At 40.5% G+C, this 27,475-nt stretch overlaps 1 protein-coding gene across 1 annotated transcript in view; it reads left to right on the forward strand.

The window, feature by feature from the left end:
• LOC140914912 (DNA nucleotidylexotransferase) overlaps positions 1 to 27,475 on the forward strand; it is a 385,127-nt gene that overhangs the window by 350,376 nt on the left and 7,276 nt on the right. Inside the window, exon 14 of the mRNA XM_073353929.1 lies at positions 1,368 to 1,451. Coding sequence (XP_073210030.1) covers positions 1,368 to 1,451 — 84 coding nt within the window. The remainder of the gene's footprint in view (positions 1 to 1,367; positions 1,452 to 27,475) is intronic.

Below are 27,475 nucleotides of genomic sequence, written 5' to 3' on the forward strand. Positions count from 1 at the left end.
CTGAATTTGTCTTGCTTAAACTTCTAGCCATTGGATCATGTTATACCTTTCTCTACTTAACTGAAAAGCTCATTATTAACTATTTGTCCCCCATGTAAATACTTATAGACTGTAATCAAGTCACCCCTTAACCTTGTTTTTCTGAACTTGTCAGGTCCTGCAGACTCAGACTCCCTCCTACTCTGGGAGTATTTGCCATGTGGAAGGGGTCTCTTCCCCTCCCTCCCCAGGGATCACACTCCTACACCACATTGCACCAAATTTGTGCCTTTGTCAATCACCATGTACGCCCTTAGGCAGGTACCCAGTGCTATCTAAGTGTTTCTACATGACTGAAAGCCTAAAATAACCAAACCTTTCTTGATTTAGAACAGGGGTGGCCAACCGGAGCCTGAGAAGGAGCCAGAATTTACCAATGTACATTGCCAAAGAGCCACAGTACTACGTCAGCAGCTCCCCCCTCCCCCACTCCCAGCGCCTCCCACCTCCCGGCAGCTCAGCCGATCAGCGCCTCCCCCTCTCCCCATACCTCCTGATCAGCTGTTTTGTGGCGTGTAGGAGGCTTTGCGGAGGAGGGGGGAGAAGCAAGGTCACTGCAGACTCAGGGGAGGGGGCAGGAAGGGGTGAAGTGGGGGCAGGGCCTGTGGCAGAGCCAGGGGTTGAGCAGTGAGCACCCCCCAGCACACTGGAAAGTTGGCATATTAACTTCGGAAGAGCTGCATGTGCCTCCAGAGCCACAGGTTGGCCACCCCTGATTTAGAAAAATGGGGTGATTAGCAAACAAACTGTGGGAGTCCTGTATATGCTTAATTTAAACTATTTCTTGTTACAATGCTATACCATCAGTAAGGTAACTAGTATCAGGCAAAGTTAATATGATGTAGTATTGTATGTCAAAATAATATCCCTGTGAGTGTTCATTCATTATGGGACTACCATGAGACTTAAGTTAGATCCATTAAATGAAACTGGTAATGTACAAATGAATGCCAGTTCATATTTCTGCATGTTATATGTACAATAACATTGACCTGACAAACTTCCTTATAAATGGTGAGTAGGCTTTTTCATACACACACATTTTTAAAGTAGTTTTAAATGGATCTAACTTACCTGGTGCTTCAGTTGGTGAGAATATAAGTCTTTGTGCAGCCTCTGAAAACATTCATTTTATGAAGGTCTTGTTTAGCTGTACTGAAGCTGTCTAGAATATGTCTCTTAGCAGAAGATGGTTGTTAATCATGCCTTTTTAAAATCCATTCATTTATAATTTGATTGGTATTCTAATGCTTATACATATTAAGCAACAAAGTGAGTACTCAATTTGGTTTGGTATAGTAGTGTGTAACTTGTTGTGTATTGTACAGCAATTTGAGCGTGACCTACGAAGATATGCCACTCATGAAAGGAAGATGATGTTGGATAACCATGCTTTATATGATAAGACAAAGGTACAGTTTGCTCTTTGAAATGAAGCTACAGTGTGATAGTTGATAAGGATATATCTTCAGTTTGTTTGTGCTACCCAAGTGCAGAGTATTTCAGCTTGCATATACCCATTATTAGAAGAATAAAAAGTCCCCTTTCCACAAAACCTTCTTTCTTATTCATTGCCACTTAAACATAAAGGTTCCTTGGCTATGGCCAAATTGTGCATGGCTCAGTTCAAGATTGCGGGATATTCAAAGGTGGCTTTAAGCACATTTGCATTTTACTGATCCTGGGCCACTCTCCTGTCACAAGTTAGAGCAGCCTTAAAGCTGCTTTAACTTGTACAGGCTTCTCTATGCCCCCAAAAGCACATATATCAGCTAAGGATCACAGTGGAGGCCCCGAGCAATACCTCCTCTTCCCTGCTATGCCCCTCTAATATGGATCAAAGTGGATGTCTGGAGCCAAAGTCACTATAATAGCTGCTCTACTCCAGTGGAGGAGCTCTCAGGTTCAGTGCCACTTTCCAACAGTGCTGTGACACAAAGCAGACACAGCGTAGACCAGAATAAAAATAATTTCTTCTGATTGTTCTGCATGTAGTGTGTGTGTGGGATGGAGAGGGTAGAAGGACCATGCAGAGTCAAGCTAATTATGCATCTCTCTATTTTTGATCAACATCAAACCAACAAAATCCCTTTCTTTGAAAACACTTGCCTATGATTTTTTTAAAACTCATACAATATTGCAAATATACCCTGTAGCAAATATACTGTGATTTCTAATTAAACACAAGAGTGCTTAGAAGAGACTGAGACCATTTGAATCATTTTTGTTATAAAAGGCAGTACTTTCCCACACTATTCTGCATACTGTTAGATTGCTGCTTTTTATTTTTTGTATATGAATATTCATGATCACTTTAGCACTGGAGGTTTTATTGTGGCCCATTGCCTGAAATGTGATGCATGTCAAAGAATCCTATTTTTCAATATCAAGGGGTTATGTCAGGGGAGAACCCAGGATACTTTAATATATTTCCAAAGAGACTTTGACAGGAAAAGGCAGCATTAACACACCAGTTGTGAATCAATTACATCGCTTTGCAGATGGGAACAAAAAGTAGAGATATTTCCTCCGGGGATTTATTACAAAGTTACACTGTGAAATTATTCCTCAGCCTTGATTTTTCAAGTGTATGCATGTACATAATCTAGGAATCATTGTATATGTCTATTGGGAGATAGCGTATAATTATAAAATTACTGTATTTTTTGAGTTCTGCAAATTTTTTGGTGGCGTTTCATTAATCTTTCGTAGATATGAGAGATTCCCAAATTGAAAAATGAGAATTCCATGCAACTTTACTGACAACCCTCCTCTGTAGGATCAGGGAAAAAAAGCTATGGAAGGGAAGAAGATTTTAAAATGCTAGCCTAGAAAGAAGATGAGCGAATATTCAAATCCCCCAATTAAACCATATATAGGGACAGATCCTAAATGGACTTAACTTCATTGACTTCTATACTCCACTTTGATTTCTGGAGCGACAGCAATTTACACTAGTGGAGAATTGAGCTTACAATGTTGAGGTTCCATTGTCATCCTGAGGGAAGCAAGAGTTTCTTTGGCGCACAACCAAGGAGGACAAGATATAACATATGCTCAAAGTCTTACAATATATCTACTGTTGCTGCGTGAGTTACAAATTGTACACACAGTTATAAACTGGGCCGATAACAGTTTAGGTTGAAATGAGCTTGGTAAAATGTGGTATTGTTGGATTTTTGCATTCTCCAGCAAAATGGGTGACTGGCACTAGCAATGCTGTGCTTACTTAAAACCACCCCTACAGATAGGTGCGTCAGTTGTAAAGTCCTGTATGCCTATGACTGATGTCTTTTCTGCTTATCTTCTCTCTGCCATCATAGCTTCACCTTTAACCTTTAACTTCCTTGTTAAATTGCAGATGCTTTTCTATATACCTTTTTGATATCTTTAATGTACTGATCTGGTAAACGCGTAATTTTATCTCATGTTTCTATAGCTTGGTGCTATTTTTGATCTATGGGTATGTCTACAGTGGAACTGGAAGTGTAATTTCCAGTTCGGGTAGACATACCTGTGCTAGTTCTTATTGAGCTAATGTGCTAAAAATAGCAGTGTAGCTGAGGCTGCGTGAGTGGCAGGTCAGGCTATCCATGCTGAGTACAATCCCGTCTGAAATCCTACATATGTACCTGGGGCATGCCAACAAACCTTTATGTTTAAGTGGCAATGAATATGAAAGTAGCTGTTGTAGAAAATGGACTTTTTATTTTTTAAATAATGGGCATCTGCAAGCCCCCTTCTGACTGAGTGAGTGTGGCATTGTGGGAGCTCCCTGCCTCAACTTCCCCTCACCTGGGTTTTGTCTCACCTGGAGATTTACATGGAATCTGCAGCTGCAGCACTCTGAGTTCAATCCCCTTTAGTGGTCACAAAAGTCCAAATAAAACCAAAAATGCTTTTGCTGCACTTCAGCTCAACTTTGGGGCTCAGTTTCCAATCCCTTAGGGATTATTTTTCAGTCTATCTGTGGCTCTGGGATAGAGCCCTGACTCCTGGGCTCCTTTTCTGGAGCCCCCTCTCAGTCTGCTGCAGATCCTTGCTCAGGGTCCTCCACAGAACCCTGACAGCTTTCTGGGGTTCCCCTCTCAAAGTGACTTTCCTCAGCCCTTTTTAAAGAAATTGGCCTGTTTCTCAGAACCAGTTTGTGGAGGAGGGAAAGTAGGTAATCTGACACAGGTATGGCTGAGCACAAGTACCCTGAATGGGCAAACCAAAATGTGATAGGGCAGGTAGGCTGTCCTGCTGCCTGTCAAGCTGTGGCTACAATGCTATTTTTAGTGTATTAGCCAGTGGTGTTGGAACAAATTGTATAGTGGGGATGCTGAAAGCCACTGAACAAAACTGTAAACCCTGTGTATGATGGAAACCACTTCAAGCCAGAGGGTGCTGCCACACCCCCACCACCCTTAGTTCCAGAACCCTTGGTGTTAGCTCAATCAGAGCTAGTTCAGGGATGTCTGCTTGAGCTGGAAATTACACCTCTAGGTCCACTGTAGACATACTCTAAGAAATGCTTCTCTTGGACAAAAGGGCCATCCTCAAGAACAGCTCCATCTTCTCTCTCTGCTGGAGTCCTAACTTCATTGCCTCCGATGTCTATAACTCTAGTATTATCTATAACACTCAATTCTTTCTCCTCCTCATATCTTTCATATCTTCAAATCTCTACCTCCTTGTTTATCTCATGTCTCTGTCACCTTAACAATACTGCTTTGGCTTTATTTCTCTTGGTAATTCTCTTCCATGCCTTCATTTCCATTCACCTTGACTTCTGCATCTCATAAAGGCTCAGTTCTGTAGACTCCAGCATGAGCACAAGGCTGCTGTCTACCTTCTCATATATAATAATAATACCACTGCTGTCACTGAAAATGAGTGTTGATTGGCTGGAGTTTAGTGGGAGCAGGGTTGAAGAGCTATAATGCTTGCCTCAGCTTTGGAAGAATTGGTCTGGCCTGGGAGTTTAGTTTAGTTAGAGGACTGCTCCAGTTTTTGAAGACTTAGTCAGCCTGGGATTAAAGTTAGCTTGGAAGCCTGGCCTAAACAAGGGCCTACTCTATCCTTGAAAGACTGAGTTGAGCCTGGACACCTGGCAGAGAGCCGCACCAGCTTAGAAGATTTTGTTGAATCTGGACAAAGTCTTGTTCTAACTCTGGGAGCATTTACACTAGTTGGGAGCTACATTATTATGAAGTTGCTATAGGAACTTTTTATAACTTATTTCAGTTTTGCTAGGACCTACAAGTAAAAATATATTTTTCTTGTATATTTAATGCTCCAGAGTCTTTTCCTGTCCCTTTTCCCCTTATGGTAGCTGGTTCTAAAATCCACAATTCACACTTGTCAGACTATTGTGTGATATAATGCTACTCCACTAACTCCCCCTTCATTTTAAGATCCAATTTAAAGCCTCCTTACGTGTGTTTTTAAACCAGTTCAAGGACTTGTTTCACCCTGCTTCTGCTTCTTCCACTAAGTAGCTTACTCTGTGTACTGCCTTATCATGTGATCATTGGGGTGCAAGGGCCTTCCCCATTGTTTCTACTCTTGGCTGACGTGTATGATTGTTTTAGATGATGACACATTTCTGTTATTAGTATCTGATATATGTTCGTACTCATGGCTGTGGCTACAGCTAGAGGTGTGATTTCCCCTGCTCATGTACACGTGCTTGCAGTAGCTCGATGAGGGCGAGCATGCATATAAATAGCCGTGTAGCCGCAGTAGCATGTGTAGCACTAGTGGAGCTAAGCCGGGCCAAGTGTAAACCCACATAAAGCCAGTGGACAAGTACTTGATATGTCTCAGCCGTGCCTCTGCTGCCCCTACCCGTGTTACCACAGCTACAGTGCTATTTATAGTCATGCTAGCTCTCATCAAGCTATGGCAAGTAGGTGTACATGAGCGGGGGAATCACACGCCTAGCTTGTAGTGTGGAAATAGCCTGTGTATGTATGTGGCCACAGATAGTTACTTTACCTGTAGGCAATCCTGTTTTCATTCTTATGTGAAGGAAATATAGTATAGAAAATCTTAAGTATTTACAGAAAGGCTTATAGGTTTAGGCACAATCAACAAGAAAATTTGTGCAAAGGATGCTCTTCTGCTGAAAAAAAGGATGCCATGTGTATTACTTTTTTGAGCCCTAAGGACTGTGTCATAAACTTTGGAAACATCACCAGAAATGCACAGCAAAACAATTTACAACCTCGTGCCCATATGTGGAAGATTTTGCAGATAATGCTACTATGCTGGTCAGCAAAGAAAGCAAAGAGAGAACAGTTGTTGACAGGTGGGGAGGGCTTTCATATGCAGCCTGGCAAAATCTCCGGAGATCAACTTTACTTTCTCCTGCTTTCATTCTGCACTAAATGAATCATTGCTCTGTACACGTGTCCTATGTCTAATCAATTTGTAAGTGGGCACAACGCCATGCTGACAGATTGGGATGAGTAGGCAAACAGAAGATCATGCATGTGCGTCAGGTGTGTGGCACTGCAGGCAGCAATCCCAGGTGGGGAACAGTCAAACCACTCTTAGGGTTCATCTTAATTAACTGTAATTAATAGGTTGTGTCACCAGTCTTCTGATCAATCTCTAGACTGGATTAACTCTTAAAAAGAGCAACATAAAGAGGAAAGAAGATACATGACTTATAAAAAAACTGTTTTGTCAAATTTTCCAGCCAGCTCTAATAACTCTATTTAAGATTCCGAGTTGCTATGGTAATGGCGGGCCACATATCAAACATAGATTGTCCCCCAACATTTTCTTCACTCTGGGTGTAATGTGGAATTACATTCCAATGATCTCTTCCCTGTAAAGTTCAGCTAATGGAAACCATATTCCACGTCCTTCTGTGGAGGTAGGTACTAGAAACAAATTGTGCCCAGGGCCAGATTTACACCTTATGCACCCCAAGCACAGAATCTTCCAGATTCCCCTCCCCACCTACAGCTGACCTTCGTGTTTTCCATAAACAATGAAACAAAAAGAAATATAAATGATTATTTAAATACAGTAGAACCTCAAAGATATGAACATCAGCGTTAGACTTCCTGGTCAAGGGGACACTTTGTGGAACCAGAAGTCCTCGATCAGGCAGCACTGCAGACAAAGAAACAGACAAAAACAACCCCAAATACTGTATTGCCCTGAGGCTCAGGGCTTCAGCCATGGGGAGTTGGGTGTGCAGCCACAGGATGGGGGTGGGGTGGGGTCAAGGCTCCGGGCTTCTGACCTCAGGAGCACTGGGGCTCAGGGGTTTAGCTAGAGGGGCAGGGGGAGCGCTGGGCCTCAGCCCTGTGGCTTTGCTCCCAGTTTTCATCCCCACAGGGAGTGCTGGGGCTCAGGGCTTTAGCACCAGTTTCTTCAGAGTTACAGAACATTTCAGAGTTATGGACAACCTCCATTCCCAAGGTGTCCTGAACTCTGAGGTTCTACTGTAATTTTTTTTAACTTTTAACCCACTTAACTTTTTGGTGCCCCTAGAATGCTGGTGCACCTAGGCATGTGCCTATTGTACCTAACTGGAAATCCGGCCCTGATTGTACCCCAACATCCAAAGCTGAAGAGGGATCCTTAGAAGTGTAACTGATGCCATTCCACTGTATAAGGTGTAGGATTTGGGGGACAGGAGTAATGCATCCACTCTGCAGTGCATAGTCCAGCTCCACAAAGGCCACCTGTGTCACAGTGGCTGAGGGGCATGTACCATTTGTGCAGAATGAGACCAAGGGATGGGGCAAGAGGATTCACTGATGCATGGATTCTCCAGCCCTTTCCTCCTGCCTCATAGACAGAGCATGCTAGGGCTGGAGTAACTTGTGTTGAACAGCTCTGCTGACGCATTGTGATCTGGTTAGCGGAGAAGGATTCCTCCCCTCCACACACAGTGATCCTCAGCACCCAGCCAATATCCTCAAGCTGGGTGCTGAGGACTGGATTCACCCTGTAGCATTTACATTTTGATTCAAATGCTTCCCAATATTGTCAAAATGACTTCTCAGACTATCACCTATAAATCCATTCATTACTTTCTGCAATTAGATAAAGTGGACTATAATATTGTAAATAATTAGAAATCCTTTTTTTGTAAGAGAGAAGATGGATTCTTAATATATAGTGTACAATAAACAGATTAAATTATTATCATATTAATGTTTCTGTAGCTAACATTGTAGAGGTTTTTTTTCCAAGCTCAGAGCTGTTTTTAAAAAATGTCACTGAAGTAGAAAGCAGTTATTAGTTTTATGCCCTGTGAAAATTTAAGATGTGGAATAGCAGCCTTAATGATTTCTATTGTTAAAGAAATATTGGGGGAGAAATGACATTCTACGCAGAGTACTAGATACAATTGATGACAGTTTTTTGTATTTAAAAACTATTGTGTGATTCTGAATTACATAAAATGTTATTAGTTTCTGAATAAGTAGGAGGAGGTGTACATAACTACCATGAATAGCAAATTCATAAGATGTCCTGAGAACTCTTTCATGGGGCCCAATCCAATGAGATGTTGAATGCTAAGCATCCTCAGTGAGAACTATCCGCAGTAGGAATGATTTGTAGCTAAGGGGCAAACTAATATAAATATGAAAGAGGGGAATGTGGGCTCTTTTCTTCCAAATTGCCAAGATAGTACATGCAGTAACTGCTATGAATGTTGCACATATCTTTATTCATGAAAACCCCAATTTCAGAATGTATCCCTATTCAGGAAAGTGCTTAATTGCTTTCTTGAATAAGGCTTAGACAATCTCTCTTCATTTTAGTCCTCTCCCTAAGAATTTATAGAAACCGCAAACAGTTATGTGGTTGGTATAATCCATCTAAATAAAATGGATGTAGTATAAGATAGAAAGTAGTGTTCCTCTAGTAGTAAAAATTCTAAAAACATGAGCACCATATGTGACCACTGCATTGTCAGATAGTAGTGACTGATGCAAATTATTGACCTAATCCTGCAAGTGAGCTCTTCTTAACTTTTGCAGGTGACTTTAATCAGCCTTGGAATTTGTGGAAAAACTATTAAAATTATTTCCCCTTTAAGAATAAAACTTAGGAGAGAAATAATAGCCTTGTAATAGCCATGCATGCTAAAAGTTTGCCAATGGAAAGCTGTAACATTTCATCTCACATTGTTGCTGATTCCCAAACTGTCCATATTATGGTTAAGGAATGGAGGTCTGGATACCGTTGTGTGCCTGCTGTAGAGTGGAGGGCAATATTGTTGACTACAGAACTTTGTCCAACTGAATTTTTAAAATATATCTTAGTATTAAATCTTCATGCTTTTCAGTCTGCTTGTTAGAAAAGGTTTATGTGAAAGGCAAGAATGAAAAACGCAGCATAGTAGAAAGTAATAGTATGTTCCTGGCATGATATCTGATGAACCTCAACCTTTTGCAGCTGGTGAACATGACAGAAGGCTGTCAGGAGCATTTCTAGTTACTTTCTTTCTACTTTCTGAAGCCAAATTCCCAGTGCAAATATTTCCCCTTTTCTGCTTTTCTCCTCCTGTATTTGTTTCTTTGGATGTCATGATTACTTGAGACAAAGTGGGTGAGAAGATATATTTTTCCCTCTGGGTTTATATTTAGTGGGGTAAAATACTGTCCCATTTGAAGTCAATGGGAGTTTTGTCATTGACTTCAACTGGGGCCAGGATTTCATCCCAAATCTCTTCTTTCCTTTTTCAATATATCTGCCTATCACTACATTTGGGGAAAATTAAGGAGACCTTTTGGAAACTTCCAAGGAAGATGCAGTGTGTAACTGAGAGGAAAGTTTTGCTCAGTGATAGGAAAAGAAACGCCAGTCTGAATGATTTGGGAATATTGAGCAGGTTGTATAGTGGGTTTTTTTTTTTAAATGCGTAAATTGATGCCATAGTATCCCTGTATTTCCGGAAAACACAGGATACATTAGCTATATTTGTTCTCTGGCAAGATGCCAAGTAACCTTAATCACATGTATCGTTGGAAAGAGCTCAGAAGATGATTACGCTACTCTATATTCATTTTATTACATAAATATATACAGCATTCATATATGTGTGTGTAGCTATAATGTTAAACAGCTATACTTTAAAGTCTGTTTTCTTGGTGCAGCATCTGAGAATGTTTGTTTCATGCCATCTTTTATTATAGGGAATGTCTGCAGTAGTTTACTTGCAGAGTTAAACAGATTCTTTAAAAACTGGATGTTAGTTTTATGTTGGCAGATGCTATGTTAAAATTATGAGGATATAACCGTGAGACAGTCAGCCTGGAGAACATCCTGATGAATTAAACATGCTGCAGCTGCAAAATTTGCTTTAGATGTTTGCAATAATGACTGGATTAAAGATAAAGTAAACATAAAGATCCAGCGTTTATATTGATTTCCAATGTGATCAGTGTTGTTCACATAGTCATTGCTACAATTGAACACTGAATCATTGTAAACAAATGCACATACTTTCATTTACTAACTGCTTCCAATTCTTTTATTTCTTTTGGCAAAATAGCAATTACACATGTGACTCCGGGGATTAGTTTTTCTTTGCATCTGGTATGTTTTAGAAATTAAGAACTAACATCTGATTTTTTTCTTACTGGTAGATAAAAAAAGATCATGCATTTTCTACCATATAAGTGCCATTTAAACAATGTTCTCTGTTAGTTTAAATGTCTAGTAGATCACATGTGATGAGTCACATTTATAAAGCCAATTTGTAAATCCACTTGCATACAAAACTAATCAAGTTATTGTGTAAACATTTAGGCATTTATCCCTTTATAACAAACAACTGATTGCATGTCCAACACAAAATACAAATGTGAAACTTAACCCTGGTCTCCTTTGCTTGGTGTATTTTCTGAATAGCACAATGAATCCTGGGTTAATACTGAAAGGAAATAGCTTTCAAGTTGTGTAAATATCTGCTCATCCCAAACATTTTGACTATTTTTCATTACTAATGCTAACTTCTAGTGCTAATTTTGTGGTTCCCCACTTCAATTATTACTTGATAATTTGTATGTTTACTTAAATGTATAATAATATAAACTGAGCAGAGCTATAATGCATAAAATCCAGACATCCACATAGCTTTCTCTTGTTAGTCATTCAGAGGAGACTTTATTAAAACAAACAGGTCAGCCTAACAGTATTTGACAAAGTGGGGCTACTGTAAATATTATGTTCTTCAAGCAAAACAAAAATAAAACAAAATTGAAAGACCAACTAATCCTTAATATAAATTTCCGTGCCTTTGTGACAAAGAATAGATTGTCAGAGAACTATATGGGGATGTAAGTGCACAAGTCCTGATATTTTTAATGGAAATTGTATTCCTCCTGTATAACAGTTCCTTATTCAACAAGCTAAAACTTACCCATGAGTGTCTGCTGAAAATTTACAAGTTCCCCTTCCTCTTTGTATACCCACAAATAAAACTTTAAAAAGTTCTCCTCCTCCAGGTGCTAATTCATAATTGGCTTTCTGCATTTGTCATACAGCATTTTTAATTGTAAAAGCACGAAGAGGTGAACATTAATTTTTGTTCCTTATGTTAAAACTAGCTTTATATATGGCATCAATATTTTGATTTTATGCAGGATTTTTTTTTATTCAATACATAACACTTGATTGTTTTCAAACAAAATTTCATGCAAATTCCATGAATAGTATTAATTTACTCTTGGTATATTATTTTTCAAATGTTAAATGCCAAGAGTGTTCAACAGTCTTTTAAACTGGTATTCAGTCTTTATTTCTCTTTCACTACAAGTACATAATATTATATGTAGGCACAAATAATATGTACTGTGTGCACACATATTGAAGGGGAGGAGAGCTGACACCTGAGGCCTGCAGATGTTTTGTTAATCTGGGTTTTAAGATACAGTAACAGGACAAGTACCTAGTACGTTCCAATATTAGCATGATTAATCTATTTTACACAGTGAAACTACTTCCTGTGATTATTCAGAGATTTAATAGTAACAAATATGTTACTATAGCCCTGGACAAAAACTTTCAGCTTTAGTTTAATTTCTGATTAAGAGTAGAGGACATGTCTAATGGTAAAAATGAAATGAGAATTTATCATACTGGTTTCTCTGACTTTCAAAATTTATTCATGCCTAGAATTATGAGAATAACTTCCACTGCAGAATTTTGCATCAATACCATTACGCATGATTTTGCCTGTGGGCATTGAGTCAATGGATAATGCTTGCAATACTGCTTTTTCAATCATGGTTTGTTATAATGTCATTTCAAAGAGTCATTGTTCCCCTCTGACTTATTTGTCATCTTATTTGTAGCTAGATTAGAAATAGATTAGTTCTTATTTAAACAGGCACAGTGATATGAATATTACTACAAAAATATTAGTTAAACATGAAATTTACATTCCTAGCATAATGTAATGTCAAAGGCACTTCTGGTGATTTGCCAATGAAAGTTGTTATATTATCAAAGAGAGAATGCACAGCACATGCACAGTGCTGTGGGGTATTACTATTGCACTTAATGAAATACTTCACATAACACAATTAGTACTGTGATAGTTATAGTCTATAATTATCATGGAATTGTGTGTACTCATGATGGCCTCATTATTCATAAAGTTATGTAAGCTTCAGAATGAAAGATGTTTGTTAATGGAAACTCACATTTAATAATCGTTTAGGGCCTGATCTTGGCACATTTTTCTCACTAAGTAATATCTTACTGTGAAGGTAGTCTCACTAACTATTAGTGGAGTATGGTATTGTACTACTCAGGGTGAGTAAGGATGGCAAACTCTGGTCCTTAGTAGGGCTGGCCAGAAAACCAGAATTAGTGTTTCATAAAACATTTTGAGCTTTCGATATTTGTTTTCATTCCAGGGCAGAACAAAACTGACACCTTTTGAAACTTTTCATGAAAAAATGAGAGGGCAAGATAAATATTTCAGAACAGTTAATAGTCCAGTGGTTAGAGCACTCACTTGAGATGTGGGAAACCCGTTCTGCCTAATACAAACCAAGGAATCGAAGCTGTGTTTCCCAGAACCTGGGTGAGTGCCCTAGCCACTGGGCTATTGGCTATTCTAGGGTGGGTCTCTGGTATTGACCAAATCGTCCATCCTGGATCTGAAAAACCTTCCTGACTAAAGTTTTTCTGAAAACTCTGTGTTTCTGTGAAAAGATTTGGGTCAGACAAATCAACATTTTTTATTTAAAAAAAATTATTTGAAAAGTTCCCAGCCAACTCTATTTCTTAGAGCTCTGCTTTCCATTTTATTAATTCCAGTTTTTCTACCATGGGAGGTAATTGCTGAATAAGATTAACTGATATTTACTATGAATGACAGCATTGTCTAGTTTTCTTTGATGATCATTTTACCGAGCTTTATTTTTAATTCAGGGTTTTTTTCTGTTATTGCCAACATATCTATGGTTTGATAAAGGAATGAGTCATTTACTTCACTGCAGAAGGCTCTGATTATGAAGATATTTGTTACAGTCACACCTGAAGAGGAGGATTTAGCCAATTGTTACAAAGTTTTAACCACCATTTTATAACAATAATGACTTGCAGAAAGTGCTGTTAAAACTTGCACTTCATGGAAAGTTGGGAGGCACTTTTCTATAATTGCTTTTGTCATAAATATAAAGGGAAGGGTAAACCCCTTTGAAATCTGTCCTTGCCAGGGGAAAGCTCCTCTCACCTGTAAAGGGTTAAGAAGCTAAGGAAACCTCGCTGGCACCTGACCAAAATGACCAATGAGGAGACAAGATACTTTCAAAAGCTGGGAGGAGGGAGAGAAACAAAGGGTCTGTGTGTCTGTCTATATGCTGGTTTCTGCCGGGGATAGACCAGGAATGGAGTCTTAGAACTTTTAGTAAGTAATCTAGCTAGGTATGTGTTAGATTATGATTTCTTTAAATGGCTGAGAAAAGAATTGTGCTGAATAGAATAACTATTTCTGTCTGTGTATCTTTTTTGTAACTTAAGGTTTTGCCTAGAGGGGTTCTCTATGTTTTTGAATCTAATTACCCTGTAAGATATCTACCGTCCTGATTTTACAGGGGGGATTTCTTTATTTCTATTTACTTCTATTTTTATTAAAAGTCTTCTTGTAAGAAAACTGAATGCTTTTTCATTGTTCTCAGATCCAAGGGTTTGGGTCTGTGGTCACCTATGCAAATTGGTGAGGCTTTTTATCCAACATTTCCCAGGAAAGGGGGGGTGCAAGTGTTGGGAGGATTGTTCATTGTTCTTAAGATCCAAGGGTCTGGGTCTGTAGTCACCTAGGCAAATTGGTGAGGCTTTTTACCAAACCTTGTCCAGGAAGTGGGGTGCAAGGTTTTGGGAAGTATTTTGGGGGGAAAGACGCATCCAAACAGCTCTTCCCCAGTAACCAGTATTAGTTTGGTGGTGGTAGCGGCCAATCCAAGGACAACGGGTGGAATATTTTGTACCTTGGGGAAGTTTTGACCTAAGCTGGTAAAGATAAGCTTCGGAGGTTTTTCATGCAGGTCCCCACATCTGTACCCTAGAGTTCAGATTGGGGGAGGAACCTTGACAGCTTTACATAATTTTGTCATTTGTAATGAGAGTAAAATTGTGTCAAACGTAACTTTGTTTTCCATCACAAAACTACAATATCTTAAAGACAAAAGGAGAGATGGTAGCTGGTTACATGAGTAGTGTTTCCAAAGTTCAACCTTCAACTCTAAGAATATCTGAACAATAGATCTAGAGGAGATCTCACATCTATCTTCTGGAAGAAAATAGTCATAGACATGAAGGGACTTTGTAGGTCATCATGACCAACCATATGTTTCTATGACCAAAACCTGCCATAGAAGTCAGTGGGAATGTTACCTGATTATGGATGGTAGGATTAGGCCCCTCTTCAGTATGTTATTATTTAAGGTTTGTACAGGTGCCTAGCACCTTAACATAGAATTAAATCCAAGTCTCTGCCTCAAGGAGCATTATAGTCTAGCATTCAAATTATGCCTGATAGGCTCTGGTTTAAGTAGAAGGCAACATGGAGCTGCATATCCAGGGAATCAGTGAAAAGAATGTGCTCCAGAGAGGGTCATTTCCTATCTAAGCTCTCCAGTTACACATGAGGGAGCCATAAACAAATGTTCATAATAATACCATCAGGAAATGTATCCTTATTCTTAATCAAATGTGCTGCCCTTTGGGTTAGGAAAATATAAGCTTACTGAGATACATGTTTGATCAACACAGTCTTCCCCTTCTTTATGTCATTTACTTTCTAGTATTTTACAGTTTTCATACATTGCTCTCATGTGGTTTCTTTAAGCTATGTATGTTAGAACTTTCAGAGCAGTTGCACAGGTGCAGCTCATGGCTTAGTTAACAATTCACAGGTGTCAGCAAGGGCACTGTTTGGTCTGCAGAATATTGGTGATGATATGCAAGATGCAAATCTCAGCTTGATTTTTGGATCCCAGAATGACTTTTTAGGGATGTATGCAGTGTTGCTGTAATTGTGTTTGTCCCAGGATAATAGAGAGACAAGGTGAGGTAATGTCTTTTATTGGACCAACTTCTGTTGGAGATAGACTAGTGTTGGGGCTTACACAGAGCTCTTCTTCAGTCTGGGAAGTAAGAGAAAAAACGTCTTGTGGAGTGAGCATATTGGAGCTGGAAGAGATTGAGATACAACAAGCTTACAATCCCACAATGCTGTTTTCACAGAGTCACCTGGCAGAGTTGAACCATGCATGTAACCCTTTCTTCTAGGGCTAATGAACCCAATCGGATAAAACAACGAGGAGTCCGGTGGCACCTTAAAGACCGGACTCCTTGTTGTTTTTGAGGATAATACAGCTACCTCTCTGATACTTGACAATCGGATAAATGCGCATCTTCTGTCCAATCTGTAACAGAACCCTTCCTGAGATGTGAAGAAGTTTGGCTATCCTTCCCCTACTTCCCTCCCCATCATTTGTGTGCACCCCTTCATTTCTTGATTGCAGCTGAAAGCAGAGGTAGACATGCTGAAATGCTGTGAATGTCCAGTCTCATGAGATTCTAGCCTGATCTTATAGATAGCTGAGCCAAGGAGCTGGGGAAGCATCTAACTGAACCTCTAAACCTTTTGAAGTTAGTCTATCTTCTCTATTTTCTTTAGTCTTATCTTCCCAGCTCATTATCTGTGTTTCACTTGCTTGTGAAATGACATAGCAACACACTAGAGGACAATAATCGTTCCCAGTACAGTAAAATCCGTTGTATATAGAAAAATTAGTACCTCTTTATGCTTGCTTTACTGGGCTATGTCTCTGGGGCAGTTACACATAGTTTACTTTTTTTGCCACAGCTGGGTACTATGAGTTTATATCTAATCTGTTCCCCAGTATTGCCCTCCTCAGTCCAAATTTTTTCCTATTGTGTTCTCTTACTAATGTTCTTGCTTTTTGAACTTTTCATTAGTGTTGTTAAGTGCTTTTTGGAGGGAGTGGGGAAACCAAGTTCCCCAGGCTCCTGAATCTAGGATAAATTTAATTGAAATCAATAGTGAACAAGAAAATAATCATTTCAAAGTGCTATTTTGAAACTCATATAACTTGAATGTCAATAAATGGAATGTCCAATTATTTTTGCCGTGGACTTTGGTTAACGTTTTATCACTCAGTCCATATAGCCTGATTGTCTCCGTTCCAAGTGACCCTTCTTGGGAAGGGGAAGTGTGTGCAGCTGATATTGAACATATGTTCTCTCCATCCTTCCTTTTCTCTCTCAGGTACTCCTTCAGAGTCAATCTGTTTGACAGTAGTGCTTGTCTCCTTATCTCTAAAACCTTCTAGTCAGCTCTATGCATTGGTCTGGCTTGGAACATTACCTTTTTTTTGTAGGAACGCCATTCTTGCCAGAGGTTGACTTTTCTGTCACCTCAGTGTTTAATGGTTTTCATGCTTGTGCTTGGTTGTGAGCCTAATGGGGGCTTGTGATGCAGAACAGGCCTTTAAGGTGAACAGCAGAAGTCTGCTTGCAGGCTTTCAGGAGGCTCGTTTGCTAGGGTTCACGAAAAGGCAATGCAGTTCACTGCAGTCTAAAGAAAAAGGCTTTCACATTTTTCCCAGTTAATTGGCTTTTAATTATTTTGCATTGACAAAACATGGGTGGCAGTGTAATTTTTGGCTTCCCTTTGACAAGTGTTTACAAGGAGCACAGCAATCTGTGATCACATCATGTCAAAAAGAAAAGGAGTACTTGTGGCACCTTAGAGACTAACCAATTTATTTGAGCATAAGCTTTCGTGAGCTACAGCTCAATCATGTCATGTATTTTTAACAGTTTGGTGTTATCTCATCTCTTCTGGGAATTTTTTCACCACTGGACACAATGGCAAGTATTGATACCTTATCTCGTGGGCCATTTATTTATTTATTTATTTGCTGTAATTTTTTAGGCTGACCAAGTTTGTATGACTAGAAAAGCAGCCTGATTGTATTTCCTTTAAAAAATTGGAATAGGAATTTAAAAATATTCACATATAGTTTAAAGCAAGGAATGTTGAAAATGTCCATATTTTTTTTAATTCGGTTGTTCCAAGTGAGGGTCTACAGCAGGGGTAGTCAACAGGCAGACTGTGGGCCAAATCCGCCCACCAGATGTTTTTGAATGGACCACAATCTTTTTATTTACTTGTTTTTTTTTTATTTTCTTCCCTGGAGTCTGGACCTTGACAGTACCTTGACCAAGAAATTTGGACCTTGGCAAAAAAATAATTGACTGCCCCTGATTTACAGTTTTGTAAAGCCAAATGCATGTACAAACGTTTTCCCATTTTCTTGTGCAATCCCCCCTTATATACCCCTTGCTACAGTCTTGTCCATGGTGGGCAACTAAATTATTATAACAGTTCCATTCTCACTGTTGTTCTTGAAGCCATCCTTCATCGTGCTCCATTTGTGATTCTTACTCCAAAAAGAAAGACACAGAAATCAAGATCTTTTGCCTTCCAGCTCCCAAAACATAACTTCTACATGAGAGAGCATTTTTCACTGCTCTGTGGCATATTGTTTTTACCGTACTCTATTTCTCTCTGCCTCATGGATTTGTATATTGTCAATCATGGGAACATTCATTTGGCTCTCAAAATATGAAATAACTGGAATTGCATTAGGATAACTGGCATGCACACGCGCACACACACATATTAGGTTTGTATCCAAGAACTGTTTCTAATTTCTGGTAGGCAAAAATCCTCCCAGCAAAATGGAACCCTCAAATGATTTTTTTTTCCCCCACAAAGGGGGCCAAAAGGATGCTGGTTTTAATTTTATATGTGAAACTTTTCACCCAATTTTATTAACTGCTAAGATAATCGAAAAGTGTCTGTTTCTTGGTCTGTTTTTAACTTTTACCCTCCAGCAAATCTTATCTGTGTTTTTGCAGAATTTAATATGTAAGCCCAATACACTCCCTTCCTTGAAAGTCTGATAAATGAAAAAGGGACTACGTTCAGGCTTTTGAGAGACTGTTTATTTCTTTCTTTCTCAATCTTTTGTGGGTTAGAAGAAATTGCTTTAGGCTAATGTCACATATTACATTTAATAACAATACATCAAGCAAAAAATCTATGAACAGCAGTTACCTTTTAGAAAAACGTTGACAGTGGCTGTCTTCTTTGTTCTTTCAGATAAGTACACTGATAATGGTGACTCTTGCACCTGTTCAAGCTTACTTTCTTATGTCCATTATTGATATAGCTAAGATTTTTACAGATGTTAAGTGGTCTGAAGCAGCCACTTTGTTGTTGCCATAACCCTACTCTGAGCTTGGTAAAATGTAATTACTGGATACACCGAAGAGAGCTGCAGCAAATTTTTAAAAATACTAGAAAAGCTATAACAGAACATAAAGACTTCGATGCTTTTTTCTGAAGACAAACTTTTTTCCAAATATTTTTCCTGCAATAAAATAGAATATTTTTAGTTGAAAACTTGAATTCCTTTGAGATGATACTCAGGGGTGTGGGTGTGCATGGTCTGAAAGTAATTACACAATTAAATATATTTTTAAAAATCTCCATATCAAGTAAAGAATTCATAGGTGCAGTCTGAAACTTGCATACACTGTTCAAGTATCAAGTTAATCTTTCATCGGGATGATTTTTTTTTAGCATAAGAGAAAGAAAAAAAATTTTATCCTGTACAAAAATCATCAGCCCTTCTACACTGTTCAGTGTTTTAGCTCATCGAGAGTGTTTGCGTATTAACAGAGATGAACACATGAGCAAGTGAAAGATCTTTATTGGGAAGGTAGATGACTCCTTCTCGACTAATACAAATGTATCTAAGTACATTTTAATTTGGAAATAAAACCAACTGCAACACTGAAATGGAGAGATATATATGGGAGCCTTGCAGGGGAGAAAAAGAAGAGCCGTGGAAGGACTGGAGAGATAGCAAGATAGAAATAACAGGCTCTAGGAAATGAGAGACTCTCAGAAGGCAGGGGAGGGAAGGAGATACTAGTATGAGGGTGGGGAAGGGGCAAATGGGAACCAACAGGAGGTAGAGAGAGAGATGCAAGGGGGAGAATTTGAGATGGAGTAATCTTCATCCTGGGACCAGAATGATTTTAGGGAAATGCCATATTTTGGAGAAAAAGGGAAGCCTTTTGTAATTAAAAATGGCTCCTCAGAGTTCTAAAATGTTAGTGTAATCTACACTCACCAGTGTGTTTCATCAGTGGTCTTGGTGAAGATGGCTTAGATGGTTAAACATGATCAATAGTATTTATAACATCGATACTGCATCCATCCATGGTACTTACGTTTCTGGTTTTACCACATTTCCCTTAGTTCATCTTACTTACCTTAAAAAAAAAAATCCTCAGCCTATGAGTACTTGCCTGTTACAATGAACATTTGGTCAGGTCAGAAATGTCTGCCAGTCAGACATCATACAATATGACTGGGACCTTCAAAATCTGTCTTTTATTCTGACTGGAAAGTTTGATCTTACATCCTAATGTATTTCAAAAGTGAAAAAAGAACATTCAGATGAGAAATAAGCTGGTGCCCTAACAAGTTATTTATTTTACTGTGATCCTTTCTACAGCAAATATATCTCACATTCGAATGCTTAATTTGGTAAGTGCTGACATGAGTTCAGTATATTACTTTGACAGTTAGACTGTGATTGTCGGAAACTGGCCATTTCAGCTCTCTTGTTAGCCTTTGGTATTGTTTACCCTTGGCAATTACTTAGGTTTCCATTTGATTAGTATAATAATAATGCTCCACTTGTTTTTCTGCATCCATAGCCATAAAAACGGCCATACTGGATCAGACCAATGGTCCATCTAGCTCAGTATCCTGTGTTATGACAGTGTACAGTGCCAGATGCTTCAGAGGGAATGAACAGAACAGGGCAATTATTGATCGATCTATCCCCTAGTGTCCCGTTCCAGCTTCTGGCAGTCAGAGTTTTCAGGACTCCAAGAGCATGGGGTTGCATCCCTGACCACATAGGCTAATAGCCATTGATGGACCTATCCTTCATGATCTTATCTAATTGTTTTAACCCATTATACTTTTGCCTTCACAACATCCCATGGCAATGAGTTCCACAGGTTCACTGTGCCATATGTAAAGAAGTACTTCCTTATGTTTGTTTAAACCTGCTGCCTGTTAATTTCATTGGGTGACTGGTTCTTGTGTTATGTAAAGGGGTAAATAACATTTCCTTATTCACTTCCTCCACACCATTCATGATTTTATAGACCTCTCTCATATCTGCTATTAATTGTCTCTTTTCTAAGCTGAACAGTCCCAATCTTTTTTGTCTTTCTTCATATGGAAGCAGTTCCATACTCCCTAATCATTTTTGTTGCCCTTCTCTGTACTTTTTCCATTTCTAATGTATCTTTTTTTTTGAGCTGAGGTGACCAGAACTGCATGCAGTATTCAAGGTGTGGGCATATCATGGACTTTATACAGTGACTTTCTGATATTTTCTGTCTTATCTATATCTTTCCTAATGGTTCCTAACATTCTGTTAGCTTTTTCGACTGCTGCTTCACACTGAGCTGATGTTTTCAGACAACAATCTACAATTACTCCATTCCCAGACTTCAGTTTTTATTAGGACATCTTGATTGATTCCACTGGATGACTGTGCTTTAGTTCATGTAGCCCTACTACTTTTAAATGAGAATTGCAGTGAGTGAATAGATAATTTCTAGATATTTATATTTCTGTCAGTGGTGAGGATGCTATTTGGACAAGGGAGGACAGAGAGAGAACAAATAACCGAACAGCCTTGCACTTTTGCTCTAACCAATCAATCATGGTCTAATATTTAAATTGTAGATCTTTGAAGATGTCAGTGTGTTACTCCTGTAATTTACCATTTAATGCGCTGGCCTTTCACGTCTGGATAAATAGTTTCAAATCTCAAAGACTGCAAGGTCTTTGTTTCTTTCTGAATAGATATTGTAAAGGGACAAAACTGACATAGTACCTTGGAAGATATATCCATAGTAAAGTGACAGAGGGTGTGCAAATTGCTGTGCAAGATACATTTGAGCTTCATTATATTATCCTAAGGTGACCATGTTTTCCCAAAGGGAAAATGGGACACCCCACGGGCCAGCCCAAAGCCCCCCCCCCCCACAACTAGGGGTCCCAGTCCCACTCCACTTTTTCGGCAAAACTGTGCATTTGTCCAGTTTGCTCTTGCCAACCGATGATCAGTTTGCAAGAGCAAATGGGACAAAGTTTTGTTAGTTTTGCCAAAAAAGTCGGGATGGCCAGGGCAGTGCTTAAAAAAGGGACTGTCCCGGCCAAAACGGGCCGTATGGTTTTGCTAGTGCTGTTGTCACCTCACTTTCATAAGCACAAATTCACCTGGTTTGAAAATAGCTCATTTCCAGGCTCACTGAGCAGTAGACTCCAAGGTTTATAAATGACGGTCCATCCACTTTTTTCTATATATTTATTTGTTACTGTCTTGCTTACTCCCACTGTGACACCCATACGGCGCCAGCACTACTTGAGTTATGTTGTCAGCCTGGTATTTATCATCCAATATATTGAAAATATTGTAAAAATAGTAATAATTATATTGCCAATTAAATTTAACTTTTTAATAATTTTAAAATGAATGGAAAATTGTGTACTAATTTAATTTAGGTGGATGTCACGTACCACACTATACATGAAAATTACTGAGTGTAAATCAGGTTTAAATGAGAAAATCACTAAGAATGCTATACACAAGAGTTTCTCATTTCAGAATATACAAGCATTTGGGGATACAAAGGGAAGATTGGAATGAGTACATGCATGACATTCTCTGATGCACACCTAAAAGTCAAAGCTAGGCCAAACACTGCATATTTTCTTTGCAATTTATGTTACGCTATTCTCAAAAATATTTTGTTTTCTGTTTTTCCTCCACAATCTGCTCAGTAAAAAAAAGTATGTGAGAACCAGAACTTTATAGACCTCAAAACCTAGGGCCTCAAGGGGTCTTGTATCCCAGTTGGCATTCTACCTCCACCTTCTCCATATTTTGTAGGTTCCATGGGATAATGTAACCCAATAGTGTGCCCATTGCATTTTTCCAGGACTAATAGTTGCAGCAGCTAAACAGCCAATGCTACCTTAATGGTAGGAAAATGAGGTATGGGACCAGATGCTTCACTCTGAGAAAGATCTTGCTCTGGCTTATACAGCCAAAATCAAGTATGAGACTCCCAAATAATATTGAAGGGTAGTGGTGAGGGGCAATATGTGTAGTTTAAAATGAGAGCTGACGGCTTTTTGGTGGCCTATGTGAACCAAGCTGATGGTCTTAGTCTACTATTTCCTAAGGAACTAGGGTCTAATCCACATCACGGATGGCATATCATCGTCATTAGTAGTATCCCATGATAAACCAATTATTTAAATAATGGGTACAGAAAAAATGAACAGCTGATCCTTCCATCAGATGATTCCTGTTCAGGATTAAGGAATGTAAGTAAGGAATGTGTGAGAGCTTACTCTGAGGACCTCACTTTCCAGTGCTGTTAGTTTGACATCTTTTGCAAGCACTAAATCCACTTTTATTAATTAAATATCTGAGGGTGCTATGAAATTGTAAGTGCTAGATGGGTATTTTATGAGTTAAGACGTGGCATACAAGCTCACCTCTGAACTGCTGAGGTGGGAAACGGTCTGACGTAAAGTGAGGGATGTTTATCTTATGTAACCTTTTCTATTACCTCATTTACTCAATTCAGTATTTACTCTAAGTTATTTATAATAATAGTGAGATGTACTGGTAGGTTTGCATGGAACATATGTGAATTTGTGTCTATTTTGAATGCTAACTGAGCCCTGGTCTACACTATGAGTTTAGGTCAAATTTAGCAGTGTTAGATCGATTTAACCCTGCACCCATCCACACAATGAAGCCATTTTTGTTGACTTAATGGGCTCTTTTAAAATAGATTTCTGTACTCCTCCCCAGTGAGGGGATTAGTGCTGAAATCGACTTCACCAGGTTGAATTTGGGTTAGTGTGGACGCAATTCAACGGTATTGGCCTCCAGGAGCAATCCCACAGTGCTCCATTGAGACCACTCTGGACAGCACTCTCAACTCGGATGCACTGGCCAGGTACACAGGAAAAGTGCCGCAAACTTTTGAATTTCATTTTGTGTTTGGCCACAATGGCGTGACAATGCAAAGCTCAGCAGCAGAGATGACCATGGAGTCCCAGAATCGCAAAAGAGCTCCAGCATGGACCGAACAGGAGGTATTGGATCTGATCGCTGTATGGGGAGACGAATCTGTGCTATCAGAACTCCGTTTCAAAATACAAAATGCCAAAATATTTGACAAAATCTCCAAGGGCATGAAGGACAGAGGCTATCACAGGGACCTGCAGCAGTGCTGCATGAAACTTAAGGAGCTCAGGCAAGCCTAACAAAAAACCCAAGAGGCAAATGCCCGCTTGGGGTCAGAGCCCCAGTCATGCTGCTTCTATGATGAGCTGCATGCAATTCTAGGGCATGCCCCAACAACTACCCCACACCTGTACGTAGACTCCTGCAAGGGAGCCTCACAGAACAGGGATGAGGATTTTGGGGATGAGGAAGATGATAGCGCATACCAGGCAAGTGGAGAAACCATTCTCCCCGACAGCCAGGAACTGTTTATCACCGTGGAGCCAATAGCCTCCCAACCCGGGCTCCCGGACCTTGAAGGCAGAGAAGGCACCTCTGGTGAGTGTACCTTTGCAAATATAATACATGGTTTAAAAGAAAGCATGTTTAATGATTAATTTGCCCTGAAGATGTGGGATGCATTTGCGGCCAGTACAGCTATTGGAAAAGTTTGTTAATGTGTCTGGGGATGGGGTGGAAATCCTCCAGGAACATCTCAGTGAAGCTATCTTGGAGGTACTCCCAAAGCCTTTTCAAAAGGTTTCTGGGGAGTGCAGCGTTATTGCGTCCTCCATGGTAGGACACTTTACCATGGCAGGCCAGTAGCACGTAGTCTGGAATCATTGCATAAGAAAGCATGGCAGCATGTGGTCCCGGTGTTTGTTGGCATTCAAGCAACATCTGTTCTTTATCTCTCTGTGTTATCCTCAGGAGAGTGATATCATTCATGGTCACCTGGTTGAAATAGGGGAATTTTATTAAGGGGACATCAGAGGTGGCAGTTCCTGCTGGGCTGTTTGCCTGTGGCTGAAAAGAAATCATCCCCACTGTTAGCCACGTGATGGGGGGAGGGGTGAAGTGATCATCCCAGAGAATTGGGTGTAGGGGGCGTTAGTTGGGTTTGTGCTGCATGTTAACCTGAAAACATCAGCACGTCCTTTTAAATGGCCAATGTGTCTTTTCAATTTTAATCTCCCTTTTTTCCCTCCCACAGCTGCAAATGTTTCAATGCTGTGACTATCATCTCCGTCCCAGAGGCTAGTACAGATAAGAAGGTGAAAAAACTGCACTCGCGGTGAAATGTTCTCTGAGCTCATGCAGTCCACCCAAACTGAAAGAGCCCAGCAGAATGCATGGAGGCAGAAATGGCAGAGTCCATGAAAGCACAAAATGAATGAGGACAGGAGGCTGGAGCAACAGGAGAGGTGGTGGGATCAAGAGGAAATGTGGCGGCAGCATGATGAAAGGAGGCAGGATGCAATGCTGAGGCAACTGGAGGATCAAACTGCTATGCTTTGGCATATGATTGAGGTGCAGGAAAGATGCAGACCACCACTGCAGACCCTTCGTAACCAACCGCCCTCCTCCCCAAGTTACATAGCCTCCTCACCCAGGTGCCCAAGAACGCGGGGGGGAGGAGCACCACTCCACCCCAGAGGACTGCCCAAGCAACAGAAGGCTGGCATTCAATAAATTTTGAAGTGCAGTGTGCCCTTGTCCTTCCCTCCTCCCCTCATCCACCACCCCACCTGGTGCTTCCCTTGTCCCCCACCCCTCCCAGGCTACCTTGGCAGTTATCCCCCTATTTGTGTGATGAATTAATAAAGAATGCATGAATTTGAAACAGTTACTTTACTGCCTCTGCAAGTGGTGATCGAAGAGGGGAGGTGAGGGCAGTTGGCTTATAGGGAAGTAGAGTGAACCAAGGGGGCGGGTTTTCATCCAGGACTGTCACACCATAGCCTGGTCAGCCATGGAACTGGTTTTCAAAGCTTCTCTGATGCACAGCGCGCCCTGCTATGCTCTTCTAGCTGCCCTGGTGTCTGGCTGCATGTAATCAGCAGCCAGGCAATTTGCCTCAACTTCCCACCCTGCCATAAACATCGTTCCCCTTACTCTCACAGATATTGTGGAGTACACAGCAAGCAGCAATAACAATGGGAATATTGGTTTCACTGAGGTCTAACCGAGTCAGTAAACTGCGCCAGCGCGCTTTTAAACATCCAAATGCACAGTCTACCACCATTCTGCACTTGCTCAGCCTATAGTTGAACAGCTCCTGACTAGTGTCCAGGGTGCCTGTGTATGGCTTCATGAGCCATGGCATAAAGGGGTAGGCTGGGTCCCCAAGGATAACTAGGCATTTCAACATCCCGAACTGTTATTTTCTGGTCTGGAAAGTAAGTTCCTTGCTGCAACTGTTCATACAGACCAGAGTTCCTGAAGATGCAAGTGTCATGTATCTTTCCCGGCCATCCTATGTTGATGCTGGTGAAACATCCCTTGTGATCCACCAGTGCTTGCAGCACCATTGAAAAGTACCACTTGCAATTTATGTACTGGCTGCCTTGGTGGTCCGGTCCCAAGATAGGGATATGTGTTCTGTCTATTGCCCCACCACAGTTAGGGAATCCGATTGCAGCAAAGCCATCCATTATGACCTGCACAATTCCCACAGTCTCTACCCTTGATAGCAGCAGCTCAGTGATTGCGTTGGCTACTTGGATCACAACAGCCCCCACTCCAAATTGATTCTTGACTGACTGGTAGCTGTCTGGCATTGCAAACTTCCAGAGGGCTATCGCCACTCGCTTGTGAATTCTGAGGGCTGCTCTCATCTTGGTATTCTTGCACTTCAGGGCAGGGGAAAGCAAGTCAAAGTTCCATGGAAGTGCCCTTATGCATGCAAAAGTTTCACAGCCACTGGGAATCATTCCAGACCTGCAACACTATGCAGTCCCACCAGTCTGTGCTTGTTTCATGGGCTCAGAATTGGCATTCCACAGCATGAGCCTGTCCCATTGCCACCAGGATGGCCAAATTGCTGGGGCCTGTGCTTTAAGAGAAGTCTGTGTCCTTGTCCTCACCACTCTTGTCACCGCACTGCCATTGCTTCCTCGCCTGCTTTTTGCAGGTTCTGGTTCTGCATATACTGCATGATAATGTGTGAGGTGTTTACAATGCTCATAACTTCCGCGGTGATCTGAGTGGGCTCCTTGCTTGCTGTGGTATGGTGTCTGCAGGAGAGCAAAGTTGCAAGGGAAGAGGTGGTTGGATGACCAGTTTTGCAGACCTACTGCACCGTCCGCTGCCAGGACACAACAGCTAAGCAGGCTGCGTGCTTGCTGTGGTATGGCTAGACAAGAGCAGCCAAGCAGAGTTGCAGCGGAAGCCACCCTGAGAGACCACAAGGAGAGCAGAGTGCCAGCGGAAGTGGTGGATGGCGACGACGGTTAGCAGTCCTACTGCACTGTCTGCTGAAAGCAGTATGGCACCCACATGGAAAAAAGGTGTGAAACGATTGTCTGCTGTTGCTTTTACGGAGGGAGGGGCGACTGACGACATGTACCGAAAATCACCCACGACAATATTTTTGCCCCATCAGGCATTGGGAGCTTAACCCAGAATTCCAATGGGTGGTGGACTCTGCGGGAACTGTGTGATAGCTACCCACAGTGCAACGCTCCAAAAGTCTGTGTTAGCATCGGTACTGTGGATGCATTCCGCCTACGCAATACACTTAG

Source organism: Lepidochelys kempii, chromosome 7 (genome assembly GCF_965140285.1).
Source record: "Lepidochelys kempii isolate rLepKem1 chromosome 7, rLepKem1.hap1, whole genome shotgun sequence".
Lineage (NCBI taxonomy): Eukaryota > Metazoa > Chordata > Testudines > Cheloniidae > Lepidochelys > Lepidochelys kempii.